This window comes from Mesoplodon densirostris, chromosome 11 (genome assembly GCF_025265405.1).
Source record: "Mesoplodon densirostris isolate mMesDen1 chromosome 11, mMesDen1 primary haplotype, whole genome shotgun sequence".
In the NCBI taxonomy this organism is placed as follows: Eukaryota; Metazoa; Chordata; class Mammalia; order Artiodactyla; family Ziphiidae; genus Mesoplodon; species Mesoplodon densirostris.
The window spans coordinates 102,067,791-102,093,241 of NC_082671.1; the positions used below are offsets into that span (position 1 = coordinate 102,067,791).

At 44.2% G+C, this 25,451-nt stretch overlaps 1 protein-coding gene across 2 annotated transcripts in view; it reads left to right on the forward strand.

The window, feature by feature from the left end:
• The window catches only part of E2F7 (E2F transcription factor 7), a 32,066-nt gene extending 12,215 nt beyond the window's left edge, over nucleotides 1-19,851 (forward strand). For both annotated transcript variants that reach the window (XM_060113760.1, XM_060113761.1), the window contains 9 exons: nucleotides 3,008-3,298; nucleotides 4,540-4,698; nucleotides 6,170-6,304; nucleotides 8,991-9,176; nucleotides 9,673-9,745; nucleotides 12,111-12,612; nucleotides 13,721-13,976; nucleotides 15,584-16,005; nucleotides 18,139-19,851. In XM_060113760.1, coding sequence (XP_059969743.1) covers nucleotides 3,008-3,298; nucleotides 4,540-4,698; nucleotides 6,170-6,304; nucleotides 8,991-9,176; nucleotides 9,673-9,745; nucleotides 12,111-12,612; nucleotides 13,721-13,976; nucleotides 15,584-16,005; nucleotides 18,139-18,309 — 2,195 coding nt within the window. In that variant the 3' untranslated portion in view covers nucleotides 18,310-19,851. The remainder of the gene's footprint in view (nucleotides 1-3,007; nucleotides 3,299-4,539; nucleotides 4,699-6,169; nucleotides 6,305-8,990; nucleotides 9,177-9,672; nucleotides 9,746-12,110; nucleotides 12,613-13,720; nucleotides 13,977-15,583; nucleotides 16,006-18,138) is intronic.
• The last annotated feature ends 5,600 nt before the right edge of the window (nucleotides 19,852-25,451 follow it).

Sequence of the window (25,451 nt, forward strand, 5' to 3'; positions counted from 1 at the left end):
GCCCCCGCTCGCCGCAACTAGAGAAAGCCTGCGCGCAACAACAAAGACCCAACACGGCGAAAAATAAATTTAAAAAAAAAGAAGAAGAAGAAGATGAGGGTAAAACAACAGATCATACGATGCCTTTCTCATTGGGGTTCATGAAGCCACCTTCCTCCATATACCCAGGCCTCATCGAGAGTCCTTGCACTGACATCAGTGCAGAAGACAAAAGATTAGATGTTGGAAAGCTACCTTACAGGTCCCAGGGAGGACAGAAGAGTGGGATCCTACTCTCATATGGGCTGTAAATCCCCATGTTATAACCGCCTGGAGCAGAATGCCAAAGATTTTTGCAACAGCTTCCTGCTGACACAATTTCCAAGACCTGCCAGATGAACTTGCCATCTCTCTTCACGTGAGATCGTAAAAATGGAGACCCTTCCTAGAAGCTGTTTCGGGGGTAACCATCTCTTGGGATTGAGTTTAAACTCCTGCTCTATCCCAGGTCACAAGCTCTAAGACCATATTTTAACCAAGGATGTGCAAAGCATTCAAATTGCATTCATTCCCAGTTTCTGGTCTCATGTAGATTCGATACTGGTATTATAGGTAAGAGGCTAAAGAACTGGGAGTGACTTTAGTAAATGGAAAGTTACACAGCCTGGGAAAGTATTTATTGGGCTGAGATGCACTTGATAAGCTCTATGGGGCATAAGGGAAGCATGGTAACAATTGGTAAATCCTCAAGGGCATAACTAATGCCATGCCTACGATTAATCGGATTGCCTTGAATACAAAAGAAAAAGAAGACTCAGTGCCAGGGAAGACTTTCCTGGCAGAGCAAGCCCCAGAGTTACCTGCAGGACTTGAGACCTGTGACGTGGGAAGTTTAGGCGCACCTAGCCAGTGGACAGTTAGTCCAGATTGCAAAGGTGAGTGATTATTCAGGCAAGTAGCTGCCTATGGGCTTTTGCCAGCACCACCTTCTGAACACTTACTGTGCATATCAAGCATCATCTTCCTCTCTTAGTTGTCCAAATCTTCCTTTATTTCTTGAGATGTCTAGCCACTAGATGGAGACTTAGCAGCTTGTGTCTAATACAGAATAACAAAACAGCCAGACATATGGCTGGCCCTGGGCTGTCTCAGTTGCATTCACATGACATTTCTAATGGGAAGGTTTATAACGTTCCACTCTCAACAAGATGTGTTAATATATGAAAACAGACTGGAATAAGGAGCCAGGCAGGTCTGGACAAGGGGCTGCTGACTGCTCTGGCCAACACCTTCCAGCAGGCATCTGGCACCAAAGCCTGAGCTTTTGAGAGTGAAGAGCCTTTCAGGGTCGTGAGCCGAAATGTTCTGATTGACTGCGAAATGCCTCTTCATGCATGGGGTAGAATTTCCTCCCAGCTCCACAGTTTTCATTGTAACCTGGTTTATTTCTTGTGTTAAATCTTTGAACGGCCGAGAGCTACGTGCACCAAGTCTGCCCTGATTATAGAACAGCACTTGGCAAGTGAAGAGAAAGAAGGCATTTCTGTAGCTGGGCCAGTCTTCTGGGAGATGCCTGGAGGCTTTGGTTACGGATACTTAGGCGAGAGCACAAGGGGCCAGTTGGGTCCCCGAAGCCTACGGGGCCTAGTGCATCGCAGGACGAGTCACGGCGGAGGATTGAAACATCTGTTTCTAGTATCACCTCTTCTGCTAGCAGGAAGGTTAGGTATCTCCAGTGCCGCGCAGGAAGGACTGATATTCATCAAATAACATACAAAGAGTAGAGAAACTAACACCTATCAGAAACCCTTTAAGTTTATGAGCGCATTTAATCCTCATCATTTTATGAGATAACTACTAAGGCACAGAGAGATTAAGTAACTTCCCAGGCTCGCCCGACTAGTAAGGGATAACACAGGGATTCCAGTTCATGCAGTCTGACCCTGAAGCCCCCGCACTTAACCAGCGTAAATATTTTTAGTAAATTCAATAGACTGCTCGTAATCCTGGCTATTTAGGGAGTGTTGGGAAAGTGAGTAGGGGATTGATGAACTGGATGGTCAGCCTGTGCTAGGGTTTCTGTGCTTTATGAATGGGCTCTTCGGCAGGATACAGTGAATGGGAGCACAGGGAGAGTTGTCCACAGGTGTGATGATCAGAGGGCGACCTGTATGTTGTTCCAGCCCTGGCACTAGCTTCCTCCAGCAACTTGAGAAGGGTGCCCAAGCCCTTGACTCCTGAGTTGCCAGTGCCAAATGGGAAACAAAATATTTACCATCTGTTTTCCTTACTGGCCATTAAGAGAATTAACAAGTAATTTTTTCACATCATTCAAACTCCAGGAAAGGAGAATATGGTCCAATAATGAGTTAACAGTTAACTGGACACAGTTCTATAGTCTGTATAACTAGGAATACAAGTCAAAATCAAGCATCCAACATTCATCAAGCATTTATTACTATGACGTGTGTTGCTCAAGCCCACCAGTTTTTTTGTTTTTTTTTTTTTTGGCGGTACGCAGGCCTCTCACTGCTGTGGCCTCTCCCGCTGCGGAGCACAGGCTCCGGACCCGCAGGCTCAGCGGCCACGGCTCACGGGCCCCGCTGCTCCGCGGCATGTGGGATCCTCCCGGACGGGGGCACGAACCCATGTCCCCTGCATCGGCAGGCAGACTCCCAACCACTGCGCCACCAGGGAAGCCCAAGCCCACCAGTTTTAACGCACTGAAATGTTCATGTGGTTTGCCTAACAGGTCCAAAGAAAAGTTGCTCTACTATTTATGTAGTACAGATGGAACTGTCATCCATCTCAAGGTGGATATTGATCCTAGATCTTATCGAGAGTTGGATTCCAAGAAGAAAAAATTTTCTTTTGCTTGCATTCATATAGTATGAATTTGTTGAGCAATTATATTTGCTGGGCAGAGTATCACACAAGATAGTCCACAGACAAGGTTCAAGCCTTCAAGGAATTTATACTCAAAAATGTTCGTCGGCATGATGATGGCTGGCTTCTCTTTTTCAAACAGGCGTTGAAAGGAGACGCATCTACGACATTGTGAATGTGCTGGAGTCGCTGCATCTGGTCAGCCGGGTGGCCAAGAATCAGTACGGCTGGCACGGACGGCACAGCCTGCCGAAAACCCTGAGGAACCTCCAGAGGCTAGGAGAGGAGCAGAAATACGAAGAGCAGATGGCGCACCTCCAACAGAAAGAGCTCGACCTGATGGATTATAAATTTGGGGAACGCAAAAGAGATGGCTGTCCAGATTCCCAGGATCCACAGTTACTGGATTTCTCTGAACCGGACTATCCCTCTTGTGAGTCCACGGTACCCACTAATGGCAGGGAGCGGGCGATGGTGTCTTCTGAGGAGAGTCACTGCTAAGATGGGAGGAGCCAAATGGACCACCCTGGAGGGAGATGTCCTCTTATTCTCTCTCCTGAAGACAGGGAGACAGATGGCTTCCCGACTGGGCTGCCCACTCGACCTCACTGAAAAACTGTCTAGTGGCAGTTTCACTCGGTATTTGGTGTGTTTGGACCGTAGATCTCGAACGGCGCTCCCGTTTCAGATTGACAGCCCCATGCTGATTCCTGCTTGTGAGCCTTTAAGGAAAATTCACTTGGAAAGAATCTCTCTCTTCAAAGGATCCTATTTGTTTAACTATATGCTGGAGTTGATGACTTAGAAAAGAACCCCATTCGCAGAAAATACTGATTAGAAAGACAGACAACCTCTATGTGAGGCAGATTGTTTTGTTTACTTATATTCCATTGTTGTGTTCCCCTCCCAGCTCATATGTATGCTGTCCCTCCTCGAACCATTGATATTCATTCTCACCCTGCTGCTCCTCGCTAAGATAATAAAGTGCAAGTATCCTTAACGCTTCACTTGCAGTTATAAGCAATAGGAATGGAAGGGTGGGCCTGGCTCTCATTCCATTTACTACCTCATGCCTTTCAATGCCACCCTGTGAGCCAGTTCTCATCCTCATAACCGGAGGAGACAGCCACCTGTCGGCGATGGTTTGCCTGCCGTCTACGGCAACACACATCTAATCAGTGTCTCCTATTTACTTATTGTTTATTTCTTCACTTATTTCTGAAAAGCAGTGGAAGAGGTGGGTGCCTACTATGTGGAGGGTATAGTCTAGCTATTGTGGGCTCAGAGAAATAAAAGTGGAGACCTTGCCATTGAAGGAAGAGTTGATGTTCTGAAAATAGTTCCTGGTCCCTAACTCTATCCTTTAATCCCTCTACTTTGATCTTTTCCACAGTTGCTTCAGGAAAACTACTTCATGGCTTCTATTCAATGAAGTATGAATATAAAGCATTTCAGAATTTATACCTACTGTAATTTTATGACCCACAAGAAAATCTGTCTTATTTCTTTGTGAACCATCTTTTTATGATGTGTGTCCAACAGGCTTCCCCTGATCACTGTAACAAGAGTGATGTTTCCATCTGCTGATACAGTTAGATAGGTCTGGCAAACTAGAGGTACAGACTCTCTTGTGGTAAATTACGTTTTGACGCTTTTGTTTTATTCCCTTTGTAGCATCTGCAAACAGTAGAAAAGATAAGTCTCTGAGAATTATGAGCCAGAAATTTGTCATGCTGTTCCTGGTCTCCAAAACCAAGACTGTTACTCTTGATGTGGCTGCCAAAATACTGATAGAAGAAAGCCAAGATACGCCGGATCATAGTAAATTTAAAAGTAAGCATCTTCACCTAAATCCACTTATTAGCACAGAAAGAGTGGGATGTCATATGCTGATGTTTGCTGCCTCAGAGATTTAAACAATTATTTTTTAGTTGAGACGTGCACTCCCTCCTGCCTTCGTAAAGGTTCTTGGTGCTGTGAGAGGTAAGCTGGTCACATACTAGAATTCCTGTGAAACTTCTGTCCGATGCCTTTTCCTCGGCAGAGCGGACGGTGGAAGCAGAATGGCATCCCACAAATGCAGGTCAGGGAGGGTGTGAGAGGCTTTGCGTTTCTCTTTAGTGTCGCTGCATCCAAGACGGCATGTCTGAGTTTTCTTTCCCTTCTTTCCTTGCCCCCTGCCTACTCTTCTGATGGGTGGACATGAAAGTTGTCTACAGGTAAGAACCAGAGGAATGAGCAGGGTAGGGTATAGGGGTGGTGGGACGTGGCTGCTGGACGAGGAAAGTGTTTCCAAGTTTCACACCCCGTGCATCTTCCTTTTCCATCAAGCCTGGGTCCTGAGCCAAAGGCCCCTGGCTCCTGGTAGCTCATTCAAGCCCTGAGAAACCATGAGCTGAACATTCTCTAGCTTTTTTTTGCTTCTTTCCAGCTAGAAGTATAGCCACCCTGTGGGAGGAATGACTAGATAAAATCCAGCTCTATCAGGTTTCGGAAGACTGGCATCTGGGGTGAATGCTTGATGTTTCTGGTGGTAATCAAAGCCCTTTGCTTGATCCTAGCCCTAAGTTCAAGTAGATTTCTGACCTATAAGTTGATTTCTTGAATAGAACTTACTTTGTGGGCATCACCCTGCCTGTTTAATGTGTTACCACCCCTCTGAATTTCTCCTCCAATCCCTGTACTTTCAAATGTGTCTCCCAAAACCTCTTCAGACTCAGGGAATGCCCATCCCACCCCTCCCCCGCTGGGTGGCCAGAACCCTGGGATTAAAGGTGAGGCGCTGCCTGTCTTCAGCACAGCCGTACCTCGTAACCTTGAGCCCTAGACTGTCTGTGTGCCCGGCAGTGCAGCCTCTCAGGAAGCTCCGGGGAATCCCTGTCATTTTCACAGCCTAGCTGCCTGATGAAGCAGGTGCCACCACCTCCTGCTGGAAGAAACTCCAGGCAAGCTTTTGACGAGCCACAGATCAGAATTACATTTCCTAAGCCTTTCATTACAGCCCATTTCCCTCTCTTGGTACGTTTGCAATCACAGCGATCCTGGCCTGTCACCAGGTTCCTCTTGTACGAGGTGTGAAGTTGTGGAAATGGGAGAACACAGTGACCTTCCCTTAGTAGTGTCATCAGATACATAAATCCTGGGTGATTTCACGCCGGAGCCACTGGTCTCTTCATGCTACCCCACTGCTCTCTGCTAGAGGCTTATATATGGTGGCTAGAAAGTGACCTGTCACATAAACTAAAACGTAATGGTGTTGCTGACCAATGTATGGCGTGACCGCAATTGTCTTTATATCTTCTAGCAAAGGTACGCCGCCTCTATGACATAGCCAATGTTCTGACCAGCTTGGCACTGATAAAGAAAGTGCACGTAACCGAAGAGCGAGGCCGGAAACCTGCCTTCAAGTGGATCGGGCCTGTGGATTTCAGTTCCACCGGTAAGGTGTGGTTTTGCTAGGGACCATTGTATGTATAATTCCCAGTTCCCTTTCCAAATCATACACCTACTACACAGTGAGGTTGATCCTCACCTTCATTTCCCCTCACCCACATCACATTCAAAATTAGACTAGTGACATCAGTCTCGGAACAATGAGCCTTAGTCTACAAATGGTTATGCTGGTTGGCTTACACACAGATAACTTAGAACCTGGCAGTTTCTGGAACTATTAAATCACAGCTCTTTTGCATTTTTTATTTTATTCCAAAGTTCCTGGAAGTTTGGGACTGAGGATTAAAAATGACACTTCATAAAAGAAACGTTTTTAAAATTTTTTAAAGGACACTTCTTATGAACTCTGGTTGTTTCTGCATTAGCAGAATAAAACATTGTTTTTCTTTGAAATGCCAGATAATGTAAAAATTATATCAATTACTATCCCAAAACTAATATGCGGTAAGGTGGCTTCTAAATATAGTATGGATGTAATGAACACCTTTTTTGTAATTTATTTAAGAGGTTGCTAATGTCACAATTTTACTAAATTAGAGCAAAAGAGGTTATTATCTTCTACTTACTTCAAAAGTAATATTTGCACAACTGAGGACTGGATCCTTCTGCACCAGCTACTTTATGTGTGGCCTGGAAAAAAGCCATTAAAGTTATTTTTAAGTTACCTTTCTAATTTTAGTCTTAGCAGTATAAATTCCTGCACTTAACCCAGGCTTATAAAAGATAGAGCTCTCCACCTCACTTGTAACACATTATTCACTTAGGAACTAGATGAAACCACTTAAAACCAAGTCTAATTAATTCAACCCAGCAAGTACTTACTGCATGTGGACTATGCAGCCATACTTCATTTTATCGCACTGCGCAGATACTGTGTTTTTCCCAAATTGAACGTTTGTGGCAACCCTGCGTTGGGTGATGCTTAGCATTTTTAGCAATAAAGTATTTTTTTAACTAAGGTATGTACATTGTTTGTTTAGATATGATGCTATTGCACACTACAATATAGTGTAAACCTAACTTTTATATGCACTGGGGAACCAAAAAATTCATGTGACTCGCTTTTTTGCAGTGGTCTAGAACCAAACCTGCAGTATCTCCGAGGTCTGCCTGTTCTAATGCCGTGAGGGATTCAAAGACGTATGTGATACAGCCCCTGCCGGCGTCAAGTGTACAGCTTTGCCACTTTCCACTTCTCTGCTTCTGGCTTCTCCCAGTCTTTTCACCTGTGACGCTCTCTTCCCCCTTTCAACATAAAAATATTCTACTCAACCTTCAAGATCTCACTCAAACATCAGCTCTTGCATGAAGTTTTCCCTGATCACCCAGAGCAGAGTGTCTCATCTAAACTACTGCAGTGTAGCATCATGCTATGGTACTTGGTGATGATAGTATGCTTTGTCCCTGCTCTACCATTTTGAGGGCAGACACAGTTTTTATTCACCTTTGATTACGCCCTAGTACCCAGATCAGTGCTTTATGCACTTCAGTTGGTTAATGAGCTTCTATTGAAGGTGTATAATTAGCACACATTTGAAAATTAGATAACCCTTAAGCACTACACATGGCATTACTGGCTCGGTAGGAATTCAGAGAGGATATGGGTTAAGTTCTTCCCAGTGATCTCTAAGGGATCACTGTCCCGATGTCCAATGCCTTGAGAGCCATTGTTTTATATATTTTGTCCAATATTGTATTCGTTTCAGGAAGGAGGGTAGATATGATCCATTACTATCTTGACCCATTTTCTTCTTTTTGATTCTATAACTTCTGATTTTTTTTTTAACTTCGGATTTTCTAAACAGAACATCTGTTGGGTTTTTGTTATAAGAAAAAGAAAACTATAAGGTGATTTTCAATATTTGTGTGTTTTAGAAAATGTAAGTCTAGCTGGCCCTTTCGGTTTATTAAATCAGTCTTATAATTTAAATGTACATGCTTTGAACTTACAAAAAAGTAGCACAGATGAGCAGGGTAGGAATGACTATCTGAACAACGGGGGTCATTTCTTTGTAGAATATAGGCCTGGTTCTGTATAGAAATTTCTGTCCTGATTTCACACAGGCTTATTTAAGCATAAAATGTGCCTCCAAGGCCCAGCTTTCTATTATCCTCACTGTACTGTGGCATTTCAGCCGTGAAGTTTCTGCTGACCTTATTCCTTTGGTCACTTGGTAACTGAGCTAAGAAAGAAATAATAAAGCATAATAATAGAAAACAGAGGTTCTTATACTCATTGCCCTAGGGCTGTGGTGTAAGAGGCTGATCTCAATTAATGTTAAAATCTCTAAATATGCATGTTGGGCTGACTATGGTTGGGTTTTTCTTGGATATCTCTGCCCAAAGAAAGCATCTAAAATATCAGGTCCGTTCTAATTTGGGTTATAGAACATCCTGTTCTACTTTTGTTGCAGTTTAGATAATTTTAGAATATATATGGATCCAGTCTTACTTTAAAGTCATCCACGAACTTTTAAAAAGGACTAGTACAATACATTGAAAGAAATTGGGGTTTGACACAAGGCTCATAAAATTCCTTTGATTGTCTTAGTTTTTAATTTATAGGGTAGCTCCATTACAATGATAGGTCCTCAAAGCCATATCTTAAAAAGGCTAAAATTATCCTGAATTATAGCTGTATAACAACACTACCAATTCTCTTATTTATTTAGATGAAGAACTAGTGGATGTTTCTGCATCTGTCCTACCAGAATTGAAAAGAGAAACATATGGCCACATTCAATTCTGTGCAAAACAGAAGCTTGCTCGACATGGCTCTTTTAACTCAGATCAGGCTTCTGAGAGGATCCAGAGGAAAGTGAACTCAGAACCCAGCAGCCCTTACAGAGAAAAACAAGGTATCTGCCTTTACTTAATCCATGGAATCCATCAGTCACCATGTAATTGTAGCCCGACCCATGCACTGTCATTTTAAAGTGAGCTGACTCTAGGCTCTGCCTGTTTTTTTCACTTACCTCAAGTGAAATTATTTGGGGGGGTAAAAGAGTTGGTGACTTCAAGGTTATAAACATAGCCCCATGCCTGAAATTGATTCTAGTCGGCCTTAAATATTGAAGATCATTTGGTTTGCCATGGTTGGCCTGTTTGATGCATCTCGGCAATTCATCAGACTTAAAGCAATACTTGCGTTGTTTTGTTTTCTTACTAATCTTTGATGAGACCTGCATTCACCATGAACAGCTAGCTTCTGGACATTTCTCTATTTGAATCAAAACCAGAATGGATTTGAGATAGTCTTCTAATCCCTGAGCTGTGAATAATGAATCCTGCTGTATATAATTGTTGTGTATAAGTCCCTTGCTATATTCACTAGACCTTCATTTTCCTTTTTAGGATCAGGTGGCTACTCCTTAGAAATTGGAAGTCTGGCAGCTGTCTACAGACAGAAGATAGAAGACAATTCACAGTAAGTAGTCTTAAAAGCTCCAAGTATATTTTTTTCTATTTCCTAGTCTTAACTTTGACTAAATTTAAATGCCACCCATCAAAAGGTAAAATTTAACAGTCCTGCTCAAAAGTCAGCCGTTTGTTTATTAAGAATTTTGTAAGTTTCCCCCTTGTGCCCAAGGATATGGCATCAGGGACACAAAAGTATGAAAAATTTATTCCCCTAGGCCATGAAAGCTTACAAGGAAAAAATAAATAAAAAGACACATACAATGAGAAAAGACAAGTCACTACTAATGTGACACTGAGAAATGACACATCATAGTCCCATGAATCACTTCGTCATCATCGTAGCTAACGTTGTTTGAATTACCAGGTACTATTCCTGAAGTTTTATGTGTATTATCTAATATCACAAAAACAACCTTTTGAGGTTGGTACTATTATCCTCATTTTACAGAGAGGAAACTGAAACCCAGAGAGGTTAAGTAACTTGCCCAAGGTCACAATGCTATTAAGCAACAGAGCTGAGTCAGATTTGGGGTCTGATTTTCAAGGAAATGAGAGGAAGCAGAGGAAATGCTAAAGCGAAGACAGGAGGGGTTTATGCCAGACATGGGAAGAAAGAGATTGTTGAGCCAGGATCAGGGCGTGGAGGGGGAATAAACTGGTTAGTCTGGCCCTAACGATTTGTCCAAATAGGATCCTGAAAGGAAGTATTTATAAGAAGAGCTTGGGATATTGGAGGTAAGTAGGTCAAGCTGGCAGAAAGCTTTGAAAGCCAAGTTGAAGAGTTTGGATTGATTAGATGGATGGTAAAGGGTGTTTGTAGGTTCACTGGAGAAGACCATGCTGGCTGCTTTAAGCAGGTGGGGTTGGAATAGAGAAGGGCTTCAGGTTAGATCACAGAATAGAGCCTTCCTAGTCATTCTGGTCTGCTGTGGTGCTGGTCTGAGCCGTGTCCGCTGGGGATGGAAAGAAATGGAAATCAGTATAAGACAGTGAGTCAGCAAGAGTCACTGAAGTAGAAAAGAGGCATCACAGAGAACACCTGGGTCTCAGGTGACGGTGCTCTTACTGGTGGAGATGGGGAGGTTGAAGGTGACTGGCCAGAGGCAGTGCAGTGGGCGCGACCATCCGCGTGGGCACGTTGTCTCGTGGAGCTGAGTGTTTCATGGAGCACTCGTTCCCGGAGGCAATGGCTGGAGAGCTTGACTCACCTCTGCAGCCCCGTGCACTCCGCTTATTCCCAGCACCACAGGGGCCGAGAATGGGGGCAAAATGGCTCTCAGTGATTCCCTCACAGAGGTTTAGGGAAATCCCTGTTCTCTATTTACTAGTCCTTAAAGGAGTCTCAAAAGAGTCTTCCTCATCTACTTGCAAAATAATACTAAAAGGGTTTCCCTGGTGGCGCAGTGGTTGAGAGTCCGCCTGCCGATGCAGGGGACACGGGTTCGTGCCCCGGTCCGGGAAGATCCCACGTGCCGCGGAGCGGCTGGGCCCGTGAGCCATGGCCGCTGAGCCTGCGCGTCCGGAGCCTGTGCTCCGCAACGGGAGAGGCCGCAACAGTGAGAGGCCCGCGTACCGCAAAAAAATAATAATAATAATAATAATAATAATAATACTAAAAATCTAAACATGCTTTCTAGTATTTGGAAATTTTTCTCTATAAAAGGCCCAGACATCGTTTATAATCTCCTAGATTGAGGGGACTTAATTTTGAATGTGTGCTGCCTAAAAATTCTGTAGTAATATGGAGCAGAATGGGACAAGAATGAGAGAAAATAATTTTGTAGATAAATTTATTTCCTCACTCACTACCCACTTCATTTATCTCACAGTGGATTTGAGACAAACTAGGTGTGTCTTTTAAATCAATGTCTGGCCTAGACTCTGTTATCTACCCAGGATCTCTCACAGTGACTGACTGTGAGGCCCCACTGGGTGACCTTCAGTGGGTGGATTAGCCTCTGAGCTTCAGTTTTCCTCCCTAGTAAACGGGGGCAGGGGGGATGGATGAGAGTAGCTAGTGTTACAAGAATTATGTGAAATTATTACCCTATTATGCTAGTCATTGTAGCATCTGTGTGCCTGGGAAGGGGTACATGCTGGGTAGCTGATGGCTACTGGCTGTGGGAGAGGCAGGGGAGGAGCCTCTATTAGTCCTCACCTGAGATCCCCGTACCCCACCCCTAGCCATCCATCCAGGTGATATGGTCATCTGCCTCTGGAGTCGGCTCACGGGCTCAGAGAGTGCACTTTAACAGCATCCTGAGCGGTATTCTCTCACTCCTGCTTTGGTACATCTCTCTTTAGGAGAGCAGAGTCGGGAGATGGTAGAATGTGGTAACTGGATGGGCCCCACTCTGTTTCCTTTATTCCAGGGCAGAAGCTTTTGCCAATCAGAGAGCGATACCTCCTTCAAGCAGCCTGGAGGCCGCTGCTCCTTTCCCCGGCCTCTCTGTTGACTCAGAATACTGTGTTAATGCCTTGGCCCACCCAGTACTCTCCGTGGCTCCAACGGACTTGCAGGCCTTCTCTGCCCAGAATGGTCTGAATGGACAAGGAGGTGTCTCCCTTGCCTCTGCCGCCTTAGACGCGGAGAGCCTGAAGCCAGCTCTGCTGGCCGGCCGGCCCCTGGTGTACGTGCCCTCCCCCTCGCTGTTCATGCTGTGTGGGAGCCTGCAAGAGCCGCCGTCCCCGGGGTCGGGGTCAGGGTCAGAGAGGGACCGCAGGGGCTCGGAAGGCACAGCAGAGCGGTCAGCCACGCCCTCAGTTCAGAAGCGCCTAGGGGAGGAGAGGAAGCCCCAGGAGGAGGAAGAGCCGGCCACGAAGAGACAAAGCAGGGCCTACGAAGACGGCCCCCTCTCCCTCGTCATGCCCAAGGTAAGGGGTTCCGGTGGACATGCTAGCTGATGGCCCGTCGACCCGTAGTTCCTTCCCAATAGAGACACACAGATAAGCGACTGAGTCTGGAATAGGAAGCAGTGCATGTGTCACTTGTATAATTAAGCCCAGGACTGGCTGCCCCAAATAATCTTGCCATGAAGCAGTACTGTAACAAAAGTGATTTTTATAAAAATCACACTTTGCATAAAACGCTAAAAAGTATAAAGGGAAAAAAACCTACCCATAATCCCACCACAGAGAGGCAATCACTGTCAACATGTTTGTATATTCTTTCCCAGTCTTTTTTGCTCTTTTTTTTTTTTTTAACACGTTGATGAAATAATCATCTTAATCCAGGGTGCACCTGAGGTCCAGTCAGGAACGTAGGTGCCGTTTGGCCCTCAGTGTCTATGTCAGTGCTCGTGTCACTGCTCAGAGAGCCCGTTTCCCTAGCCACAAAATGAAAAGAACAAAATTCTGAGCTGTCCACAGTAGCCTTTCGGAGGTTAATGAGATACGACTGGTCAAACGCTCAGAAAGCAGAAGCACTCTCCCTGCAGCCGTTTGTAGAGGATGAGTGAGGCACACCTCATGGAAATCAGTCCATTAATTAAGACCCTTCCTCCTCCATGCCTTCCTCCTGCCAGAATGAATTTTTCTAATTCTGTATATAGCCTGGGGTTGCAAAACAGAAGGGAAAGACTGACTGGTATATCTATATATATGTGTCTTAGATAACCAAGACAGCTTTGGGTCAGCCCTGCAATTCTTATCAAGCCCTAAAAGCCTGCAGCATCAACACCCTTTATGTGTTCCAGCTCAGAAATTGATTTCACAGTCTAAACACCATACCCAGTTTCCCATTATTAAAATCTCCATCGTTTCTGTGCTTAAGAAATCGTAAGCCTACAGAAGCCCATGGCGTGACAGTGATCTTCAGGCCATTCCTATAAATATGACAGAAACAACTGACGTACACAAATCAGGGTGGCGCACAGCTGTGTCTGACCTTTTTGTTTATATGTTAGCTATTTGGAGAGAGCTGTTATAATTTACTGCTGGGATTTTGACTTGCTTTTCTGGTTCCTGGTTGGGTTGTGCTTAGAAACCCTCAGATTCCACAGACATTGCCTCTTCCAAGACCGTGGATAAAAGGGGACCTGCACCCCATGAAGACATTCACATGAATGGACAACTTTCTGCTGCAAAGGAGGTTTCGGGAAAGGCTACAGCAGACTGCTTCATTTCTTCTGAGTGGGGAAATCCTTCTAGAAATACAGAGATAGAAAAGCCTTCGAAAGAAAATGAAAGCACCAAAGAGCCCTCTTTGCTGCAGTATCTTTATGTGCAGTCGCCAGCAGGTAAGGGGTGTCATGTCTTCGAGTCCCTTGGGGGTACTCGGGTCATAAATTTGATGTTTAAATTTTTGTTCATGTCACCCGACCAAGCTGGTGCATAGGTGAGCTGCCTCTGAGTCATTTCACTCCTAGCCCCTTGCTTTCTCCATCGACGAAATGAAGGCAGAGGCTGCTTTCACTTTCACCAACCTCACGGATAAGGAGAAAACAGTTAGGGCAGGTAATTTATTTTTAATGCATTCACTTTTACTTGGTAAAAAGCACAACGTATTCAAAAGATGATTCTGTTTTTATAATTCAGCTGAATCTGGCAGTGGTTCAGTTTAGCAATATGAACGTCCTGGCCACCATGTGCAGCTCACATGCTGATCTCTTAAATATTCAGAAGTGCTGACATGTCCTTGTGGTCGAGTGCAGGGCTGGAGTGAGAGGGCTGGACAGTAAAACCACTTACTATCTGCGTGAACTTAAGTATTCAGCCCTCCTCGTTGGTAAAACAGTAATAATAAGAGCACCTGCTTCATGGGGGTGCTGTGAAAATTGGATTAAATCTAATAAGATAATACATCTAAAGCACTTAGAATAATAGTGCCTGACGCTTAGTAAGACTCAATAAATGCTCTTACTCTTGAAATAAAGCTGAAATATAACAGGTACCTAATTTTTAAAATATGCATTGTGTACATGAAGCTGCTCTCTTGCAAAGAGACTTAAAGTGATTTTCTTCAATTCCTTGTTCCCATCACAGGTTAGGTAGGTGTCTGTTATTTCTCATTTATCTAGAAAACATTCTTTATTCCTTTAGCAAATATTTTGTGAGGGCTTCGTCTAAGCACGCTACTCAGTGTTGCTGATACCTTAATAAATAAAAAAACAGACCCGGCTTCTTCAGAATGAAAATGACAGCCCAGCATAGGGATCAGTAGCTTTTTCTGGGCCTCTGGTGAGGCCCTTGGACACTATGGTGAAGGCTGTGGATGCCTCCTCAGCATGTTTACAAATGCAGAGAATTAAATACATAGGATTACAGAGGAAGCCAATTATAGTGAAATCCAGTTAGAAAAGGAATTATTTTAAATTATAGTAATAAAAAGACCTGACAGCAAGTGCAGGCCTCTCACAACTTCAAAGCTGTGGGGACCGCTAGACTCTTAAGACATCTGCCATTGCGGTAACATTACATGAATACATCTGTGCTTTTTACTAGTGATAAAGTCAAGGTACCGTTCATTCTGTTGTGATTTGTTGCCCGTGGTCTTAATTGAGGGAAATATAAATTTCTGTTAGAAGTTTGTAAAAAGGAAGCTATCATTGTTCCCAACCAAGTTCACTTTCCTCCTCAATTTGGATTCAGTGGAGCTCATGTTAATAAAGTCTCTTAGGAGACTCAGGCGTCCACCAAACTGTCACATAGGAAACTGTGGGAATTCAGCGGTGGCCACTGTGGCAAGGAGGCGGTGCGGGGCTGGGAGAGCACAGAGGGGGTGGCCAGGCGGCGGCGTGAGGGTTGATTGACAGTGGGCTCCCGTTTGAAGGGGCCCCGAGGGGCGGGAGCTTGGATGGTGTCTTCACATTGCCCTGACTTTCTCCTTGTTCCGCTCCTGTTCCAGGATTAAATGGTTTCCGTGTGCTCTTGTCTGGCAGTCAGGCCCCCCATGCTGTGGGCCCGCCTTCAGGCCAGCTGCCACCGCTCAGCGTTCCGTGCATGGTCTTGTCATCGCCGACGCTGGGCCCGTTTCCTGTTCTCTATTCACCCACGATGCCCGGGCCAGTGTCCTCTGCTTCCAGTGCTCTCCCAAGCACGGGACCTGTGAATCTTGGCTTGCCTGGCCTTGGATCAACAGCTCATCTTCTCATCGGCCCTGCTGCCCTGGTTAATCCAAAATCCTCGACACTCCCCTCCACAGATGCTCAGCTCCAGGGTCCGCACTCACTTAACCTGAGTCCGGTGATGTCAAGATCACACAGCGTCATCCAGCCCGAGTCCCCCGTTTACGGAGGACATCCAGCCTCTGTGGTAAAATTACAACAGGTGAGTCCTGAAGGTTCGTTTCAGCTCCGCAGAAGAAGGAGCATCACTCCGTGATAGCATTTGCCTGCGTTGAATCAGATTTCAGTCAAACAACCGTAGGACAGGGGTTCTACATCAGATTCTACCTGGCTTCCGTTGTAGACCCAGAGGTATCTGCTTATTTCATAAAGCATGGAGACAGAAGGTGGGAGATCCTGTGCTTTAAAGGCAAAACTCGTTTTAGGTGTCAACCTGTTTCTTAGAATCAGAAGGAACTACTTAAAGCATAGTTCATGGGGATTTTTGATGCAGGCTGAATATTCAGATGATTTCTCCAAGCTCTCATTTCATTAGGTCAATAACGGAGACCATCCTGAATTTTAATTGTGCAGCTATAGAAACAATCAAGGGAAACGAAAGTCTTCATACTAGCTCAAAGGTTTCTAGCATCTATCATTTCATAAAATGAATTGTTTAGGGGGCAATGGCTATATGTTAATATATCCATTGTTTCCTTGATGTGTGTATATATACATATTCAAAATAGATACAGATGTACATAGATAAATGTCTGTAATCGATATAAATTAATCAGTACTTTATTTGCCACCCCCAACTCCATCTGTAGTTCAGTCAGTGAGCATTTGTTGAATTCCTGTTATGCATTAGGCATTGTTCAGAGTAATCATTTCTCTCCCAGAGAAAGAGTTACGTTGTGACCAAGAGTATTTTAGATAAGTAATTCAGGGCCTCAAAAGTTTGTTAGACATTGAAATATACATGTTAGTTTTTAAACAAGGCGATTATAATATAGCATATGCTTCTTGATCACCAGTTATGTGCCAGGCACTGACCTAGGCAGTAAAGATATAACAGTAAACAGGATAATGGTCCCTGCCCTTTTAGGGCACATTAAAGGGATAAATATTCAACGTGAGAGGATAAATATTAGCAAGTAAACAGAAAGAGCAAAGACACAGGCACATACTACTTGTCTGGCATGATCTAAAGTGCTTTATTAATATCATCTCCTTTAATTGTCGCAACCCTGCTAAGTTGGTACTTTTATCATCCCCGTTTATGGATGAAGACACTGAGGGACAGACTGCTTAAGTAATTTGCCCGAGGTCACACAGCTAATTATGGCAGAGCCCAAACCCTGGCTGCAGGTGCCAGTGCCACACTTGAGACCTCTTCGCTAGGCTGCCTTTCTGCACACAGAATAAATCAGCTAATTTCCAACTGTGGTAAGTGTTGTGAAGGAGATACATTGGAAGAGTGTGACAGAAAAGCAAAGAGGATGGAACACCTGCGTGGGGATCACAGCGACACAGGTCAAGAGGGGGCTCCTACACTGTTAGTGGGAATGTAAGTTGGTGCAGCCACTATGGAAGACAGTGTGGAGATTCCTCAGAAAACTAAAAATAGAATTACCATAGGATCCTGCAATCCCACTCCTGGGCATATATCCAGACAAAACTATAATTCAGAAAGATACGTGCACCCCTATGTTCATAGCAGCACTATTCACAATAGCCAAGACCTGGCAACAACCTAAATGTCCATTGACAGATGAGTGGATAAGAAGATGCGGTACATATATACAGTGGAATATTACTCAACCATAAAAAAGAATGAAATAATGCCATTTACAGCAACGTGGATGCAACTAGAGATGATCATACTAAGTGAAGTAAGTCAGAAAGAGAAAGACAAATACCATATGATATCACTTATATGTGGAATCTAAAATATGGCACAAATGAACCTATCTACAAAACAGAAACAGACTCACAGACATAGAGAACAGACTGGTGGTTGCCAAGGGGCAGGGCAGGACTGGGAGTGTGGGATCAGCGGATGTAAACTATTATATGTAGGATGGATAAACAACAAGGTCCTACTGTACAGCACAGGGAATTATATTCAATATCCTGCGATAAACCATAATGGAAAAGAATATAAAAAACGAACGTCTGTATGTGTATAACTGAGTCACTTTGCTGTACAGCAGAGATTGGCACAACATTGTAAATCAACTCTACTTCAATTAAAAAAAGAAAAAAAAAGAGGGGGCTTCCAGTTCAGAGACTGGGTACAATTTGACTTCACTTCTGTTTTTATGTACTCTTTTTTTTTTCCTCTCTATTTTAGTCACCAGTTCCAGTGACCCCCAAGAGCATCCGACGCACACATCGAGAGACGTTTTTCAAGACGCCTGGCAGCCTCGGGGACCCTGTCCTTAGGAGAAGAGAAAGGAATCAGTCACGAAACACCAGCTCAGCACAGAGGAGGCTCGAAATCCCCAGCAGCGGGGCTGACTAACCTGACGCTTTGCCCAGCAGGGGTGGGATGGAGGTGCCTGAATTTCCCTGGGTTACAGGTCATGTCCTCATGGTGAATGGAAACTAGAATGCAAACCATCCGGTCTTCAGCATGCATCCTTCCTCTCTCCTGCATCCCCTGGTTCTAAGGTTAACTATCCATCTTCAGGAAGCATCTATTTTCCTGAAAGTAATTGTTCCTAATTGTGCATTTCTTACCAGTTAGAGTCCAGACTATGCGTGGTGTCACAGTGGAAGTACCAACTGACTGTTGTGGTTTTCATTCAAGAATCATCTTGTTGCTGGAAGGAGATCTGAACAGCCTCCTGGAGCCTCGTGGTTTTTCTAAAGTGAGGCGGGGGCCGTCTAGCACTTAACTGGGTTGAGCGTTCTTGACGTGTATTCCCACTCACCCCGAGTAGATCTGTGGTGAGAGAAACTTCCTTTCTGCAGTTTGAAAAAGCTACTGCTTCCTTCGGCTTCATCAGGAAGCCAACTTCAGTTTGAATCCTATGGTATTATTTATTTTTTTCCTGAGTGGGATTTAGTGCAAAAAGTTTACAACGACATCAAAACACATGTTTTTCAGGGTATGACGACTTGAATGTTTGTACTTTTTTCCTATAATTTGCCCTGCACTTACTTTACAACCTAGTAATAATGTGGATAAGTGTATATACATGACGGAATGTCAAGACCAAAATAACTGTGAAGACACACCTTGCTATAATGAACTGTGCTAACCTGAGCTGGGCCTGAGAATTAAGATGAACTCTAGCAGCCAGATAGCTGCTTCTCAATAACTGTGTGAACAGTGAGGTTTTACTGTCCATTTGTTAAAAAAAAAAAAAAAAAAAAAAAAAATCCTACTATGTTCCGTTTCCTTCACTACGTGCCCTTGTGTTTCTTTTAATTTAAATGTTAACTGTAGAACGTCAGGTGTGGGATGTCTTCTAGCAATTGCTGTTTATTGAATAAATCAGGATGGTAGAGAGGAATTATATGGAAAATTGGAACCTAGTGGTACCTTTTAGTAGAATTCTGAAGAGTGACAGTGTAGAAATTGATGTAGGACAATAGGTGATACTTTCTTTTTTTTCTTTTACTTTTTTTTCTTCATGTTGGGAAGAATAAGAGGGAAAACAGATACATTGATGTTCAGAATCCAAGAATATTCAAATCGGAGTTATTTTTCATAGAACTGCAAAATAAGAACAGAGAGTGCAGGGAGGGGATCGTTGTTCTAGCATAAATATAATTCTGGAAATTTACCAGTGTCCCTTTGTTAAACCATATTCCTTTAGGGTTTCATTAAGTAGCCAAACTAGATCTTTGTATGCCTAGATGTATTGTTTACATCATTGTCTCTTCAGAGTAGATGGCTTCCTCCCTCCTTCCTCCCTCCCTCCCTCCCTCCCTCCTTCCCCCTCCCTCCTCCCTCCCTCCCTTCCTTCCTCCCTCCCTTCCCTCCCTCCCTCCTTCCCCCCTCCCTCCCTCCTTCCCTCCCTCCCTCCTTCCCCCCTCCCTCCCTCCCTCCTTCCTCCCTCCCTTCCTCCCTCCTCCCTCCTTCCCTCCCTCCTTCCCTCCCTCCTTCCCTCCCTCCTTCCCTTCTCCCTCCCTCCATCCCTCCTTCCTTCCTTCCCTCCTCCCTTCCTTCCTCCCTCCCTCCTCCCTCCCTCCCTCCCTCCTTCCCCCCTCCCTCCCTCCCTCCTTCCTCCCTCCCTTCCTCCCTCCTCCCTCCTTCCCTCCCTCCTTCCCTCCCTCCTTCCCTCCCTCCTTCCCTTCTCCCTCCCTCCATCCCTCCTTCCTTCCTTCCCTCCTCCCTTCCTTCCTCCCTCCCTCCTCCCTCCCTCCTTCCCTTCTCCCTCCCTCCCTCCTTCCCTCCTTCCCTCCTCCCTTCCTCCCTCCCTCCTTCCCTTCTCCCTCCCTCCCTCCTTCCCTCCTCCCCTCCTCCCTTCCTTCCTCCCTCCCTCCTCCCTCCCTCCCTTCCTCCCTCCCTTCCTCCCTTCATTTTTCCCTCCTTTCCTTCATTGCTTCCTTTCCTTATTCCTCTCTCCTTTTTTATACTTCTTAGATGTGGAATCTTGGTGTAGGATTTTATTTTTATTTTTTGGACCCAAGAAAATGTTATATGAAAGAATAAAAATATTAATTTAAGAGACTCTGGGAGTCTGAATAAAGTAGCTTTATATTAACTACAGGATAATATTAGCCTTATCACCCCCACAAGATTTTTGAAAACTTGAGGTAGGTAGCAAGATTAAATAAATTTGCTATTATATAAAATTTTTATCAACACTAAACTTTTAAAGTTTACAAGACGGTATTTTTTCCCCCTTGTTCACAGTCTTCTCTAGAGATAAACTGATAAAAAATGTGATTCTCATCATCCGCTAATCTAATTGCATGGTAACGATTACCCTGAACTAATATGATAGGTTCCCTATCGAAACAAAAATATGCCTTTTTCAAGTAGATTATAAGACACATGGCATATAAATCTGCACAGGATACATGCATTTTAAATATATCATGCTTCAGACCTTTCACAAAATATTGTCACTTGAGAGGTCTATACTTAGATGAAAACACAGACCGATTTTCCCCTTACTTTTCTTGGATGCCCGCCACTTTAACTTCTCTGCTATCCTTTTTTTTTTTTTTTTTTTTTTTTCTGTTCATGATATGACCACATAAACCTCAGAGGATTCACAGTTCTTGAGGGGTGTTAAGAAACAAACCCATAAATGAGATTATTATTCTGTGACCCTACTTAGCAATAGAAAACCAAGAGCAGGTTCCTTTTGTATTCAGTACCCACTTCTTCACGTGTCTTTGTGATGTGTAGACATGATGATGCAGTGGTTGTTTCTGTCGGGAATATGAATCTGTTTGTTACAGAGCAACTGATGGTAGTAGAGCAGCTGAGGTAGACGTGGGTATCGGGTGGTGAAGAAGCCGTGGCAATCGTGAGTCGATCATTGTATAATTTCGTAAAAGAAAAAAAAAAAAAAAAGATTGGCAGTGATCCTGCTAAGGAAATGCAGTTTTGAGTCAGCACTGAGGGAGGTGTGTGTGTGCCCTACACTGTCCAGGGTTTGTGAAACCCTTTCATTCTGGTACAAGAGTTGGGGGTATAACTTTTATACTTGAATCTACCTACCAAGTTTACATTTCTCAGTTCCTTTTTGTAAGGTGCTATTTCTGTATTTAAATAACTTTTTTCCCAGTGTAAAGCTGCTTTCTGCTTTATCTTATTGCACTGCTAGTTTTGTGTAGGTATTAATTTTATTGCTGCTTACTGCTTTTTTTGTATCACTTACCTCTGCTCTTTCCTCTAATGGCTATATTATCTATATAATTTTTTCCTTTAGCAAAGTATTAAGCTTTATAAAATAGCATTAAAAGTTAATTCATTTTAACAAGAGTTGTTGGTTGTGTTTGTTGGGCTTTCTGTGGGTACCGATTTCAGTAAAACCATTCACCGTTGCAGAACAGCCAACCAGACCTTCATAAACCCAAGTCAGATCCTTTTGCTGAGCCCTTCCAGGGGTTCCCAAACGCCAAAACTTACTGTATCAGAATCACGTGGGAGCTTGGGAGGGCTGAGGGACTATACTGTTGAGCTTTTGATTTCTACCAGAGATAGAATCACTGGGGGTTTGGAGCTTCCCGATGACTCTGAAGCTTCACCAATGTAAGAATCACAGGTGAGACTACCTCCTGATTTCTCAGGTTACCTGCAAGGTTAAATGCTTCTCGGTCTAGCAAGCGCCCACCTGTAGTTCAAAGCCAGATTCTATTGTTAACCCTCACTTGTCGATGAACCTCCACGCTGACCTGCTCTGACTTTCCTTAGCTCGTATGATCTCCGGAGTCCGTTAGCGGTTGTGTTGTTGTCAGTCTCCCCTGCTAAATTGTCAGGTGTTGGGGAAACAGCTTTGAAACCCCAGCGTCAAGCCTGGTACTTGGGACTCGAAGCCCCCAGAATGGTGAATGGAGGGACCGTAGGACCTGCTGCAACAGGTCTCGCCCCTCAGCCAGCCTTCAGTTAGCCTCAACACATCACTTCTTGTCCCAGTCTCTAGCCTTCATCTTACAGATGTGTCTAAAATAACCCAGGATAGAGTTGCTTCTACACACACGACAGGATTAGGATTTTACCAGCCTATATTTAGTGGCATGTTACGTTATAACAAGGCCCTGCTGTATTGCAGGCATCTACCAATATCTTCTCACACATGCCCGTCTTGGTTGTCTTTAACAGTGTAAAAAGGGTACATTGAACAAGCAGAACTCATGGGGTAATCGTGGAAGCAAGTTGGTTTTGTCTCCCAGTGTCCCTTTAAGCCTGGTCAGTGGGGGTAATGCACTAACCCTTGTAGGAACATGAGATCAGGTGCTGTGACCTCCTTGTTACTGTAAATAATAGAAGTTCTGTAGTCATTTTAAGTTAAGACAGTCTCGGTTCACGATGCAGAATGAGCATTTAAAACTTCTGCCATGGGGCTCGCTGTAGCCTGGTCACCGATGATGGTCCTTTGTCTTTTCTCTGCTGGGCATCTCTCCTCTCCCAGTGAGCTGACCTAGATTTCTGTGCCCAGCAAGGTCAAAGCAGGGGCAGTGGGACAGGTAAAGGCCGCAGCATATCAATGGTTTAACAGGCACTGCCGTAAGCAGGCTTCTCATACAGTGGGACTGGCAGAGGTTGGAGCTGTTTTGTGTGGACAGTTCCTCAGAAGCCTCAGCTTAGGAACACTTGCCGGAACTTTCTGTGCTGCAGGCAATTCATTGTCCTCCAGCTGATATTCTCCCCCAGTCTCTGGTTTTCCTGCATCCACTCAGATAGCCTACTGGGCAGGACTTAGAAGAGCCCCAGGCTGGCTCTATCTGCCGTCTTAGCCCACATCCAAGGCTCTTTGCCCTGATGCTTGGAGAGAAGGCCCAGCCAAACTCACGCAGCCTCCCCCCTCTCTGCCAAAGCTGCGATCCCACCCAGATCCCCCAGGCCAGTCATACAAGAGAACACGTCTCAACTGCAGGCAAGAGGTGAGGCAAGCAACACCCCACAGCTCCCCTTAGTGGCTCTAGGGAGGCCTCCCTAGAGCCACAGATGAAGAACCACAGCATAACTCTCCACAAAATCCATTTCTGTTTCCATTTGCTCAACCCTTTCGAGGCTCTTTCAAGGCCTTGTGGGTAAAGGGGTTCCATAGTGTGTAACTGGTCTGCAAAACCTCCTTGATCAATTTTTTGGAATGCAACTATAATTTGCTGCTGCGGCCAAGCTCACCATTTAACATCCTGTTAAAAGAGTTATAACCTTCCACTGTCCAAGGTTTGCATCTTCCTAGATGATTGTTATGGCACTTAATATCTCATCCTTAAGAAATTAATTTTTGATAGCTATTCATGTTTTTAGTATTAAGATTGGTTTGATTAGTTCAATGTCCTTTCTGTTCTGCAAATGCTTCTGAAATGAAGAAATCATACCTGAAGCTACAATCGTTTTCTTCTTTTCATTCTCTCATATCTAAACCCTTTTTTGTAAATAGCATAGTGGTAGCCTTCAGTTTGATTGGCTCTTCTATACATGCAGCAGGTCTTTCCCCAACTGTGCTCTGAAGAACTCAACTGCTGATAGGTATTAGGAGTCAACAGTGGGTAATTTTGGTAAAACAAAATTAAATAGTTAATTTTTTACTACAGGATTTATTAGAGGTTGAAATTTGCAAGAGGAAATAAAATACAAATTCTTTAAACCTAGTTTGATAGCGGGACCATTTTTTTTCTTAGCATCTTACAAGATGTTCATCTTACAAGGTTCGGCAGAAGTCACTCTGAGAATCAATGAATTAATCTACCAAATAACCCTCTAAAACTTTCTTAGTCTTTACCGAAAAGAAAAAGGACATTAGCTTCTTAATGTCAGAGACCATGGGTGCTTTTTATCTGTATTCACAATGCCTGCCACAAAATGTGCGCCCAATTAAAAAATGGGTGATGAGTTAGCACAAATACAATTCACGCTTGAATGACGTGGGCATTAGGCACGCTGAGACTCCATGCAGTTGAAAACCCATGTATAACTTACAGTCTGCCCCTTACCCTCCAGATGTGATGTTCTTCCACATCCGGCTCTGCATCTACAGATTCAACCAACCCAAGATCGTGTACTGGTACTCTAGTATGTATTTATTTATATTTTTTGCGGTACGCGGGCCTCTCACTGCTGTGGCCTCTCCCATTGCAGAGCATAGGCTCCGGACCTGCAGGCTCAGCGGCCATGGCTCACGGGCCCAGCCACTCCACCGCATGTGGGATCTTCCCGGACCGGGGCGCGAACCCATGTCCCCTGCATCGGCAGGCGGACTCTCAACCACTGCGCCACCAGGGAAGCCCTCTAGTAATTATTTTTGAAAAAAAAAGTGCAAAAGTGGGTCTGCACAGTTCAAACCTGTGTTAAGGGTTAACTGTACATAATTTTTTAAAAACCTTTAGAGGACTTTTTCATTGCATGGTTATACATGTATTATTTATTTAATAAATCATTGTGGTATAGAGCTTGGGGTTTTCTTCGTTTAGAAGAATGGCATCTACTATGCCATCAATGCTTATAAAACTGATTGAATGGTGAAAATCCTGCTTTTAACTTTCAGTGGCATCCCATGCAGCATTTTCTGATACTTTTAGCATGCCTTTCCAGTCCCCTCACAGTCTGGTCCCAACTTGGCTTCCCAGCTATGCTAGATATTGTCCATTGACCCTCAGCATTCATTCCCAATCCCTTTCTGAGTTCTTTATCATAGGGTCTGGAAGGCTGGGAACTACATTTCCCAGATCCCCTTGCTACCAGGTTCTAGATGTGATCCTGTCAGTTAAATACACTCACGCAGGATTTGGTAGAGAGAAAGGAAGCTGAAGTTGTTCTTCATCTTACACTATAGTAACAGATGGCATCAGGCTGAGTTTTGTACCAGCCATACTTTATTCTACTGTCCAGTCAAAGACTATGTACCAGCTGTGATATTGGCAGTGGTTTCACACTGTTCCCAACCATTGTGAGGAAAGAGCATCCCCCAACCTCTGCATAGCAGCCGTGGTGACATGATGTAAACACTGCACAACAACCCCCTACTTCGT